The sequence below is a fragment of the Crinia signifera genome, chromosome 5 (genome assembly GCF_055691185.1).
Source record: "Crinia signifera chromosome 5, ASM5569118v1, whole genome shotgun sequence".
Lineage (NCBI taxonomy): Eukaryota > Metazoa > Chordata > Amphibia > Anura > Myobatrachidae > Crinia > Crinia signifera.
The window spans coordinates 81,322,591-81,336,197 of record NC_139221.1 but is presented as its reverse complement, the minus strand read 5'-3'; the positions used below and the strand labels follow the sequence as shown (position 1 = coordinate 81,336,197).

General features: G+C 40.7%; 1 protein-coding gene across 2 annotated transcripts in view; it reads right to left on the bottom strand.

Annotated features, from left to right (window-relative positions):
• Positions 1-1,137: 1,137 nt before the first annotated feature.
• ROCK1 (Rho associated coiled-coil containing protein kinase 1) overlaps positions 1,138-13,607 on the bottom strand; it is a 120,523-nt gene continuing 108,053 nt past the window's right edge. Inside the window, exons 27-33 of one of the 2 annotated variants that reach the window (XM_083187542.1) lie at positions 11,576-11,741; positions 9,183-9,259; positions 8,123-8,211; positions 6,801-6,879; positions 6,428-6,689; positions 5,496-5,700; positions 1,138-3,075 (exon numbers count right to left, since the gene is read on the bottom strand). In XM_083187542.1, coding sequence (XP_083043668.1) covers positions 3,072-3,075; positions 5,496-5,700; positions 6,428-6,689; positions 6,801-6,879; positions 8,123-8,211; positions 9,183-9,259; positions 11,576-11,741 — 882 coding nt within the window. In that variant the 3' untranslated portion in view covers positions 1,138-3,071. Of the gene's footprint in view, positions 3,076-5,495; positions 5,701-6,427; positions 6,690-6,800; positions 6,880-8,122; positions 8,212-9,182; positions 9,260-9,607; positions 9,657-11,575; positions 11,742-13,607 lie in introns of those variants that run through there. The other variant, XR_014474860.1, reaches the window with a different exon arrangement.

Sequence of the window (13,607 nt, the reverse complement as noted above, 5' to 3'; positions counted from 1 at the left end):
GATTTCAAACCCCCACTATCCAACTACGCATGGAGTTGATTTTATATAGTGTAGCGAGCCACCGAGCCCGAAGTGTGGCGAGCGCAGCGAGCCCCGCGAGGGGACGCAGAATAAATGTAAAGTAATCCGTGTGCGCTCCCCACGCTTTGGGCACGGTGGCTCGCTGCGCTCGCCACACTATATAAAAATTCAACTCCATGCGTAGTTGGATAGTGGGGGTATGAAATCACCTATGGGTGACTATACAATTAAAAATTGGGTCTTTATAACGGAAAATCGCAAGTAGTGGCATGCAATGAAAAAATCGGGCGCCCAGATAATACACAAGTACCATAGTTTATTTTTATCTATAAACAAAATGTAAAGTAAATGAACATAACAGAAATCAAATAAATATTTAGTGTGACCACCCTTTGTCTTCGAAACATCTGGGATTTTAAGAAGAGATCGAAGCATTTGGGCAAGCCTACATCCACAGAAGATCTGTGGTTAGTTCTCTAAAATGTCTGTAACAACCTCCCTGCAGACAAGGGCGTAACTACCATAGGTGCTAGGAGTGCAGCAGCTAATGGGCCCAGAGCTGAAGGGGGCCCATCTTAACTGTCTAAGTAATATATTTTACATACATTTATCACCATCAGTTGCTAAAAAGGGGGCCCCTTACACACTTTTGCTATGGGGCCTACAAATATCTAGTTACGCCCCTGCTTGTGAGCTCCTTCAAATACTATGTCTAGAAGAATTGATGTGGTTTTGAAGGTGAAGGGAGGTCACTTCATAAATTCCATTTAGATTTCTCTTCATTCATTTTAGATTTTGTTAATTGATAAAAAAAAAAAAAAACTACTATCACTTGTATTTTTAAAGCATTATTCCTTTGCGGCACTTTTTCCATTCCACTCCTCCCTACAACTTTTGCACAGTACTAGATATTATTTTGATGGCAGCATATTCCACATTAATATGCTCTAAAAGTATAATAAAAAAAAAAAGGAAAAGTTGTACTAAAACTCTTGAAATATTTTTTATTCTACAAATTGGCACAAGAACATCGGTACTGTGTAATGCAAATAAAACTGTTAACATCAAGCAAGAAACGTACTTAAAACAGAAGCATCAATGATTTGGAAACAATAGTTCTATAAATAGGTTTTATTTATTTTCAAATAATCACACAGTCATTAGCATATTATTAACAGATATGTTTATTATTACATATCCATCAGTGCGGATTTCAATACCACTTGAAACATGCAAATTGCCTTCAGACGAACCAGGTTTCCAGTGCTCTTTTTATTTATTTCTTTTTTTTATACATTTTTGTTTAATACACAACTGCAAAGCCATTATAAATTACTGAGGAGGTATTTGGTAAAAAAAAAAAACAAATAAAAATAGACCATTATTGCCCAAACCTTAAATTGTCTCTGCTTATAAGCAGCAACATTTATATTAGAATCCCTAGATTATCAAGGGTATATAAAAATTAGAAACTTACTTTAATGCTTTCAACGGCTCGTATGCTCAGCATATTCCATAAAACACAAACCTTGGCAGGTAGTTTCTGTGAGTGATTGTTCAGAAATCACATGATATGTCTTACATAACAAATTCTGGAAGCAAAGCAAAGGTTTGGAAGAAGGTACCCTCCATATACTGATGGTTTACATAACTGCAATTGTAAGAAATGGGCACCAGCATGTTACCAGCCATACCTCCATTCAACCCAACTTGAGACTCGGCCTTGACGTTCTTTTGCAGGACCGGTACAGGAAGTGATGTCAACAATGACTGCTGGAGGCCTGCAAGAAAACTAGAAGCCAAATTGGTCCCTCAATCAGTGGGCTTGGAGGTTGGCTAAAATGCTGATATGCTCCAATATGGAGCAAACCAGCGATTTAAAACCTTAGGAAATCATAGGTACGTCTACTAGGAATGTAAAACGGACATCTACAACATACATTTTAGTAATCTAATACACATTACACGTGTTTCGGTTTCTTAATAAAAATGACCTTTCAACTCCCCCTTATAAAAGCAATGTGACATAACTGAGGTTGATAAAACCTGTGAATTGGGATGAGTATTACTTGTTAGAAAACTAGATTTTGTGCCCATACACTAAAAACATGGCAGTAAAATAATTGAAATAAGGCACTAAAAAAACAAAGCAATACCCAATAAAGTGTTCTAACAATAATTTACAAGTTCACACAGTGCATACATATTTTATATGTCCGTTAACTTAACGTCGCTTATCTTTAAAAACTGTAAGGCAATACAATACAAACAAAATGATGCATTCAAAAAAACACGTGTAAAACCTTTGTTTTGTACTGTTAGTTTCTAATGCCTCTATATATTAAACACAATTCAATATGGCTTGGCAAAACAAAATAAAAATGCATAGTTAAAACAAATATGTTGACCTTTCACCTTGATGAATAGCTGTATAATATTTTGCAAAGCAGAAAACAGGATCCTTTCTCCCGCCATGTGCTTCTGCCGTAAGGCTGCTAAGAGCTGTAAAGTGAAGGCACTAGAGTTCAAGTGGTCACTTAGCTTCTTGCAAGTTAAATTTGCAGTCTTCAAGAAGATGGAGAAACTATATAGGAATACCTGTTCTCATTTTGAGATATATTCTTCTGCTTTCCTTATACTCAGGAGCAGTTGCTGTAATCCACACCAGTGCAAAAGCTGCAGTCCACCATAACCAGGCAGGCCTTCCCCACGAAATCCAAAGAATAGACTAGTACGGTTTTGACACACACTAATATATATATATATATATATATATATATATATATATATATATATATATATGTCTGTGTGTGCGCTAAGCTCTCTCTTCCTTGCATTACATAGTAATATAATTTGTCTTTGTAATCGTTAGGGGAAGCCTGTAATAGAAGACCCTCACTGCATTCATTCTTTGCCTTAGCAAGTTGAAGCTGGAGAGCACATTTAGCCTGTAGTCTGTGTTATTGCTGTTGATGGAAATAGCAGCTTCTCTGAACCAGTCCTAAATGTGGAAGAGCAGCTTCATGAAAAAGCACAGCAATAAACTGTGATTAGCTGGAAGAGAAAAAACTTTATTAGTTAGGAGACAAGAAAAAAAATCTCAAATATGTTGCTCATTTTTTACACTTCTTTATTTAGTATCCAAGCTTGCAGCGTATTTCTCTTCTGTTACTGGTATTGCTTTTTAGTTATTAGTCAGAAATGGAAGACTAGTGGAAGAGAGGTTAGAAGTAGAGTGTAAACAAGGCTAACCCTGTGCTGATACACCCATAATATCACATCATTACTGCAGCACGATACTACCATTAGTACCTGGGGAGGAGTAGGGGGGTATATGATTATTAAAGGTAAGATGGAAATAGGAGAGTGGTGAAAGGTAATATATTATATGAGTGCAAAGGATGTCTGCGTTAGTAGAACATGTAGAGTAATGTTTTGCCACAACTGTGAAAGTAGAATAATCCAGCTTTCTTTTTTCATCCACTAGGGGGCACAGTTACCAAAACGTCCAAAAACAGTCCCCTTTACGGGTGGAAATACCTTGAGCTGCACTAAGAACAGAATTCCCAAAGCCTGTGTCCAAAGGTGTACAAGTATCAAAGACATAAAAATGATATAAGGTTTGGGCAGAGCTACTCTGCAAAAGCCCCACAATGAGCCACCCATGAAGGTCCAACCAACTTGGTGGAACGAGTAGTCTCTTCAGCTGGAACAAGAAAATCTACTACATAGCAGGTGTGGCAAGTCACTTGGCCAAGGATCGTTTGGACTTTGGCCAGCCCCACTTGCTAAAAGCATACAAGGCAATAGAGAATCTGACTTAAGCAGATCTTCCTTTGTTGAGAGCTCGGCTCACTGTAAACCAGAATCGCAATCTTTTGAGTAATGTGGACTCACCTTATGTAGATGGGCCGTAACAAGTAGTTCAGCCACTGAACAAGTAAGAGGTTGGCATAGTAACCTGTACCTTTTGGAAAGGGACCACAATGTTGACCCTGGATGCCAGCAGAGTGAACAAAGTTTTCTGAGAGCTCTTGCTGTTTCAAGACTGACCCGGATGTCTCAGTATACGCAGGGAATAGCAGAAACCAGCCACCCATGCTGGAGTCCACAGGTGGAGGCCCAAAACAACCAATAGCCTATCTCGGGATCTAGGGCTCATAACTGAGGAACCCTGAAACTAGAAAAGTACTGACCTCTGGCCATCTGGTGTGGACAAAAGGAATAAAAAGGTAGACGTTTTTGCCGCATACACCATCCACAGCTACTAGAGTTTTCGTCTTTAGTCGCCACTAAAGACAACAACTCCAGTCCAAGTGTTTCAGACTTACACTGTCCTGTAATGCATCAGTCCCGCAGACAAAAGCCACAGCTACCTTAACCCAGGTTGGATGGGCAGTGACCAAAGCACTGGCCTAGATCATCTTATAGAAGCTATCCAGCTGCTCATCCACCAGATCCTTAAGGAATACTTAAGTGGAAAAGGGAGGATAAAAGATAGAACATGTCTGACAGAAGAGTCATGATTCGGCATGAAAAGCCGGCGGTCAGGATCCCGGCATTCAAAATCCCGACGCCGGAATCCCGAACGACGAAATCCTGACAAGGGGGACACGTGGATCTCCCCCCCTTGCGGGCTCGCTGCGCTCGCCACGCAGCGTGCCCGGTGCCTCGCTACGCTCGGCACACTAATTTATTCTCCTTCCGAGGGTGTCGTGGACACCCACGGGGGGAGAAAGTGTCGGATTTCGGCGATCGGGATTCCGGGGTCGGGATTTTGAACACCGGGATCCCGTCCGCCGGGATTTAAACTGCATCCCAAAAGGACTCCCTGAGCTGCAGCTGGTAGCTGATAAACTAAAATAATGTGCTGGGGGAGGAAAACATGACCTGACATAGATACACCATACACCATGGGTCCTCAAACTGCGGCCCTCCAGATGTTCCCAGCATGCCTTGCCACAGTTTTAACACTCCCTTATAGGAAATCTGTGGCAAGGCATGCTGGGATTTGTAGTTTCACCACATCTGGAGGGCCGCACTCCCCCTTTCCAAAATAATCACAACAGTTTTGCCTTTATATTTAAGGCCTTCAGTGGACGATTTGCACTTCAGACGTAGAATCATAATGTTTGACTGGAGAGGAGAACCACTTGGTTCTGCCCTAAGACCCAGTGTTCATAGCACTGTTATTCATGTAAACACACCTGCTTTGGGATCTCCTCATTGGTTGCTGCATAGAATAACAAGAGGAAATAAAGGAGCGCAGAGTAGTGCGTGTCACACAATCGGCAGCACCAGCTACAATCAGTGCTTTCACATGTGAGAACATGCAGAGGACAGTTTTGATAAATGTGTATTTTAAGTTGGATTTTGCTTGTACTAATGTTGCACTCAGACTGACAGCTGATGTGACCAGCAAACAGGTACAGAACCCACTACCAGCATTCCCATAAACAAATCAAGGGCCTTACCTGGCTTTTCCAGAACCAGTTTTTGTTGGTTTTCGGAAGGACTGGTTTGTCGATCTGGTCGACATAGTTCTTGGGGACACACGGACAAAGTTTGAAGGTGGCGTTTTGGGTATTTTCTTCAATAAATGAGATACCCATTTCTTCTGCTCATCCTGAGTGCATGCCAACAGTAGCATATCTCTTGCAGACGTCACATCATAACTCACTGAGCGGGGAGACAAGGACAAAACTTGTTGAGAAACATTTAAGACACATTGGGCCCAATTTAATTAGCGTGTGCTGCTGAACATCTGGCAAGGTTCTACTGTGCATATGTCCACCAATTACGGCAGACTTAACGGGGTGCTACTGACCCTGGTGTGCCGTTATGGAAGGGCATATTGTGACCAAGTCAATAACTGAATTGCCCTGATTCAAAAGAAGTTTGTCAAGCTGTATTATCCTCAAATACAGTGGCTTCCGTTACATCAAACAGCCTCTCTCAGTGCGCCAGGTCCCAGGCACACTCTGCTGAAAATGTGTCTCTTAAGGCCACCATACACTACAGCAACATCTCTCCTCGGAGAGGTCACACGTAATGCTCCCTTGAGTTGCCCGAGACTCATTGCATGCAGTCTTTTTGCAAGCGATATATCGCATGCAATCCAAACCAAGCTATTGTACACATTAAGGGGTGTTTAGTTGCACCTGTGATGCCTCGCACTGTATGCCATATTGAGGCTTTGTGTAGAAGAACGGACATGACAACAAAAAAGAAACCCCTTACAGATTAATTCTCACAAAAAAAAAAACTTAGGTACAATTCATCCCTCAAATAATTACCCCATAGGCTGATTTAGGCCCAGGCTATCAAAGAAGCACGCTTTAAAATGTACGTTAAGTGTGAACAGGTATGAATGGCATTCTGGTACCACATATGTCTATTCACTGACCTTTACAGGGAGCTATGAGTTCCTCCTTTTTATCCAAGTGGTCTTTATGGCACTTAACATGGCACCTTCGGCATTCCAGAGCTGGAGGTGGTTTGAACACATGCCATAAAGGTTTAGAACAAGCTTCACAATTTGCTGGGAAGTGATATAGTGTAGGAATAAACTCATGTCCTTTGTGGTTGAGGAAATTTGTTTTCTCTGTTTGCTGCACTGGTTCCAGCTCCAAATCTTTTCTACACTCTGCTTCATTGGCATAAAGGATCTGCCAGAAAGAAGACATCAATATTGCCATGAGCATATCGGACAACCACCCAGGAGTCATTCAGAGACAATTTACAGATCAATAAATAGTGAAGAGCGGAAAACTACTCACCTGGAATATTTTAGGGATCTCATCTGTATTTGCTCGGTAAACATCTCCTTGTGTAACAGGTCGGACATGGTAAAGCTTTCTGAAAACAAAAAGTAAGTAGTAACGAGACCTAACTTAACAGGAGAAAGGTGGACATCACACACACTGAAGGCTGTTCTGGAAATTCTGCTAGCTTGGTTTTGCCCTTGAAATGATTGCCATTTTAAAAACAGACCCACAGACGTTCCTGAAAAGCCTGAACCTCGCAGGCTATTACCACCTGCCTTTCTTTATTTTTCAGAGTTATAGTTTATTTCTAGATGCATGGGTGGAAAAAGGATGAGAAACGGGCCATGCATATCTATAATAAAGAGCTCGAAATTTAGTTGAACAGACCAATGTTTTAAGGAAGGTAGCCTAACAGTGTAAATGCAGGATTGTAGAAGCCGAAGTTTAAGATCGAAATGAACAAAAAAATACAGAAGAACAAATAATAAGCACCACTGGTTACACTCTCCGGTGGTCACGTGTGATCAGACAATTACACTGTGATACTGCACAAGGGGACAGGTTCAAATTCTTAGTTCTCACCATCCTGGGCAAAAAGCAGGTCCATTCTATTGATACAGTAGGGTTCTCTCAATTTTAACATGAAATGCATTCTAGGCGACAATATTATTCCTATACATTTTCGCTGCTATTTGCCGTATGAGAAGGTATCAGCAAATCAACATTTTGAAATATAATCTGAAAATAGTGTTCCTGCTGGGCTTTTTCAGTAGAGCGCCATGCCCTGCCTGATTTAAAAATGACAACAACCAATTGTATGTAAAAAGAGTAGAATTGTACATGTTTTCAATGCAGCTCCGATCTGATGCGCGTCCCTGCTGGTCGTTTGGTTGCTTTGGAGATTTTATCTGCTGCACTAAAGATTCGAATTCTACATTGGATTGGGTACCGACCATGTGCAGATCGTGTATTCCAATCCAATCGTGCAACCATGGTTTGATGTCAGGAAATCTTCACACGATCATGGTCATTCTGGTGTGTACCCTGTGGTCACGCCCACTTTGTGGACGCTTGTGCAGAAATGTTCTATTTTAGCAGACGTTACCCTGCCCACTGTTCCCCTAGAGTGAAAACTAAATTATGATATCAATTATGTGGGTACTACATAAAATAAATGGATATTTATGTTGAAAAGTGACTGCACAAAGTGCATAAATAAGCACAGCACAGGGGTTGAGAAAATCTCCAGCAGTCAAAAGGTTAACAAAGGTGTCTGGCAAGTCACCATAATATTACAGTACAAATATTACACAACGCTGTAAATCAATACTCACTCTATGTCTAGTACCATCGATGGATTGGACTGTTCTTTATTCAGCTCATCATTGTAAAACAATATCTTCTTACTACTGACCACAACGTACTTTATTGAAGAGGAAAAACATGTTCGTTACTAGTATATCATCGGGTCACAAGAAGAGTTAGCATTCTGATCTAAACAATGGACAGTATAGTTTGCAACACACATTTAGCTGTACACCATTTAGCAATAAGCAACTCATTGTATGCCTCAATTAGAAAATAGCTTTTCCTATATAACCGAGTGTGAGACTTGTAAATAAATGATCATGTCCAGAGGCAATCATTATGCAGAAAGTCCCACAAGACTGATAGGAAATGCAGCTGTTAAGCCCCATACACATGGGGTGATAAAATGAGTGATATGGCTCATTATAGCCAGTGCAATATTGCCAGAGCAATATCGGCCAGTGGTAGCCAACTCCAGTCCTCGACAGCTACCAACAGTTCACATTTTCCAGACAACCTAGCTGCTGCACAGGTGCACTCCTTACTCACTATCACATTTCAAAAGATCCACAGGTGGAGCTAATTACTTCACTTGTGATTCTGTGAGGAGATCTGGAAAACGTTAACTGTTGCTAGCTCTCGAGGAATGGAGTTGGCTACCCCAGCCCTAGGTCATTTGTGCATGATCAAATGACCTAGGGCTGGGATAGCAAACTCCAAGTGTCTATGCCCCCCGCTGGGCCCAGCTGCTGTCAATATCGACAGCAGGTATTGTACTGTGTGTACGCACCTTAAGGTGACAATCTCACACCAACATGTGTGATCAAGCAGCATCTCCTCCTAGAATTACCATGAAAAATGTAATATTGTGTTTCAGTCAAACCATTTAATATAGGCTTTCCCCCACAGGGTATAAGAACTAGTAGTACCGAGTCCCCTAGCGATGTACTAGACCAAATCCAGATGGTGGGGCAGGTTAGGTTTAATTGGTTTGTGAAGGGAAGAGGAAATAAAAAAAGGAATCCTATTGCATTTTAAATCTTTGGCACAAATATGTGAATATCAAGATATAGAAAACGTATATACCTGCTTCTTCCACCCATGTCTTTTAATGTTCCCCCTGTTTGGTATGGAAAGCCATCCTTCAATTCTTGATTCGGACTCTACAAACATAAGATGTTAAATGAAGTATCCTGCTCACTGCTTACCCCACTAGCCAGAGCACTTAACAAAACACAGAGTAGGAACATGCATAATGGACACGCATGGCAGGGAAGAAAGCATATGACAGAAACTGGACTCTCAATGCTTCATGCCCACAAACAGCACAATAACTTGCACAAATATATGCAAGTTTAACAAGTAAAAAAAGAAATGGTAAAATGCATAAATTCAGTACAATGAGCACAACGACTCAAGACTAAAAATGAAAACAGAAAGCAGATAGTGCAACAAGATGAAAAGCTGGTCACTGGTAACAGGCAGGAAGATGCGTGTTCCCATTTACTCACAGAAGACAAGAATAGGAGAGAAAGAAATAAGGAATGCAGGTAGACTCGACTAAACGGAGAATAAGAGACAAACAGTTTATTTAGTGGGCAGAATAGAACCAAACGATTTGAAATTTGTTCTATTCCAAACTATGCTTAATACTAGCCATTCACAATAATGAACAATCGACTATTTGCTGCTCCCCATTAATACAAAGTAACCAGAACATTCCCCTGTACAAGCAATGCACTGCAAATGGCACACGCACACAGACACACCTACGAAACGATGATCCAGCAACACCACTGAAGGCTAACAAAATGAAACAAATTATTTTGGCATAATGACAATGCTTATTTAATGAATTGTTCACTTAATCCATTAATGGGAAGGCGTGTAGCTAGTTTTCACATGCATTTCTCACATAGTTATTGCTTAAGACTTCTGTGCCAAACCATTATTATATAAAGTACCTAGTATACATAATGGCTAGTCTTTACTACGGTTAGGGCAGCTCTGGCTATATGCAAATTGATTTTGATTAAATATATTTCATATAGTCTTTAATTTTTTATGAAAATACCCCTGCTACGTACGTAGGGCAACCCGCAAGGACAATACTAGTGATAACAGTTTCATGGACCGTGGTTAAGTCCCTGTGATACTCAGTTTCTGGGATCGTGTCTGGAACCAGACAAAGGCTGCTAAAGGGTAATCGAAACATCTGTCTGAAGATGGTGTAAACTTTCCTTGTTACACTTTAAAAGCTTTACTTTCCAGATCCTTGTCCCTACTGACAATAAAGGGGACTGCAATCTGTAATGCTAATTAGCACTGTGCAAGAGATTCAGTTATTATGCTATTAGTACATAGCCCTAGACCATAAAAGTATTTAGAAATGCCAGTTTCTACATCATTTTATGGATAAAAAGCTTGATACATAGGCCCCCTATTTATTTATTTATTATTTATTAACAGTTTCTTATATAGCGCATACATATTACGCAGCGCTTTACAGAGACTTGATACATCTACCTCCTGGTGGGTTAGGTAACGAATGGCCACCTATATTTACATAGGCTCCAAAAAAAGGAAGAAAAAAAAACACACACACACATAGGCACAGGCGATTTAAATGAGATAAAAACACATATAAAATTGCATTATAGTTAACATTTTTATGCATGTGACAAAAAAAGGGAAATCTATAAATGCAAAGAGATCATGGATCTGTATGAAGACTGCAAAGTCACTTGCTTGAAGAAGACTGAAGATGGACCAAGTACGTCATACATCTTCAGCTAGGCACCTGTGTGCATGCTCAGTCCTTTACTCTAGAGATCCATTATCTCTCAGCAAAAACCCCCATATCGTTCTGTACTTTCCTTCAACAGGACACTGGGAAGGTGTTTAGAAATAAGGACAGAGTGGTAGATGTATGAAGCAGTGATAATGGAGGAGAAGTGATAAAGTGCCTGATACTTTTATCACCGGCCAACCAGCTCCTAACTGTCACCTTTAAAACCAGCCTGTAACTTAACAGTCAGTAGCTGATTGGACGGTGATAAAGTACCAGGCATTTTATCACTTCTTCTCCCTTAACCCTGCTTCATACATCTACCCCAGGGTGCTACATTTAAGTTACTATTCAGTGAATGGCCACTAAATTATGCTCATTAATGAGGGGATGAGCTGAATGAGAAAAGCACACCCATTGCATTAGGTAAACCATTTAGATTGGCAGGAGACTCACAGAAGGATATTTCAGATATCAATTGTTAGATGCTGTAACATCTGTTAGTGTAAGTAACCAATGCATGTGCCTCAATTAGACATCTTGTAAAGGTTTTTTTTTTTTTACACACTTTTAACTGTAACACACAAAACATCTGCCAAGTTGGTAAAGATAGCAAGTTATGTGCAGAATTTGTAGATTAATGTAAAATAATCTGATGCTTCCTTAAGACAAGACATTAACCAGCACTTACCCCCTATCATTCCATCAGCATCGTCAGGCTGCAGGCTGGTTACACTTGTTGAGTCCATACGTAGCTGTAAATCTGCCAGTCTGGCACGCAGCTGTTCAATGTCACTTTCTTTGCTGTCTAGCTGCATCTGAAGGTCATTCTTGTTGTTGCTCTCCTCAGTTAATTGCTAAAAAGTAACAACATTAAAGTGTATAAAGCAATGGCCGGTGATCGTGTGTTTGTAGGGCCTTGTATTGTTTTGACTTTATTACAATAATCTACCATTCAAACCTTTAGGCAACATAATGTACTTAGAACCCCAGAAGTTCCTGGTTTATATATCATGGTGTGGGAAGCTGCACAATTATAGCACAGTGCTCAGAAAGTAATGACAATTTAGCATGCGGATTTCATTTATATTTGTGTTTACTAAAAATCACCATGACCATGATGTAGAAGAAGATTATACTTCTATAGCAAAACAAAAAGGACATGACTTGCGGAGTTTAGAAACTTGCGCATATATTAACAGAACATAAATTGTGATGCTTTTAAAGGGTCTGTTTATCGGAACTTGCCTCAACGCTCCAAAATCAATCACAGAACTCACTGCTTATTTTACACCCTCTCCTAGAAGTCAAACTGCCACCATGATAGCAGTTAAGTCTTTGTGAATGAATCAGATGGATCAGGAGATGGGATGTTGGAACCAGAGTTTATTGGTTGTGGAACTTCAGTCATTTGGTGCATTTGCATCAGCATCCCTGTCAGCAGACACAATTACATACCTACCACTGAAAAGAAAACTGAAGTCTGAGTGCTCATTAACTATAGCAAGTGGTAATAATAAAGGTTCCATAAAACTAACAGGACCATGCAAAACCACACCTACTTTTTACCACAGTACCATTACTTTGAAAATATCAGATCAATAATTACAAATATATGGGGGGTGTGGTATTCAAATTTCAAAGAACATTTCAAAAGGTGTGTCCACCCCTATGGCAGGAGGTTTGAGCGGCTTTCAGCTCAAAGCCGCCCAGTGTGTATGCCCCAGCGATGAGCAGTGAGCGCTGCTGCGCGCTCCCGCATCATCATCGGGAAAGCCGTTCATCTGCTGGTTATACCAGCAGATGAGAGGCTTTCAGGACGGCTTTGCATAGCGCTGCGACATGCAACGCCGCCCTCCCCCCTCCGTCGGTATGCACTGAGCGGCTTTCCCCACAGCGATGACAGCAGTCACCGCTGTCCATACACACTGGGCATAGTCGCCCAGTGTGTATGGACCTTAAGAGTCTAATACAGGAGATTTTGCAGTCATCTCCTGCAAAATGTTCTCATTGGTTCTTCTGATCACAGTCCCTATTATCAACAGTGATTATGGCCTTATTCCTATGTACCAAACTGCGAATAGAAAAACAAAGTTTGCCAACTTTAGTTTACACTACTGTATCTTCAGATGTTGGAAACCTCTTTAAAAACAATGGATACAAGAAATGGTTTCTCCTGTCGCAAACCGCGCTCACAACCTATTAATATGATATGGAGTAGTATGATCTTTAATTCAGTCCAATTCCAGACGCAGGCTTTTTCTATTTCTTTCTTTCGTAATTTTTCTTATTTTCTCCAAGAGGGAGTATGAAAGAAGAAAGAAATGGAAGAGGATATATTATATGTTCTCACAAACGTTTAAAGGGGGATAGCCACCACCGCTACACGGAAGTGGATTGTAAATTCAAGAAGGGTGGCGTACCCTACTCACACCAAAAGGGGGTTGTGCTCCACACATAAAGGTATCTTTTATCCGTGATAGGGAAAGCAGACTCCAATTCACAACACGACCTTCGCCCTTTCTGGTATATATATATATATACCAGAAAGGGCGAAGGTCGTGTTGTGAATTGGAGTCTGCTTTCCCTATCACGGATAAAAGATACCTTTATGTGTGGAGCACAACCCCCTTTTGGTGTGAGTAGGGTACGCCAACCTTCTTGAATTTACAATCCACTTCCGTGTAGCGGTGGTGGCTATCCCCCTTTAAACGTTTGTGAGA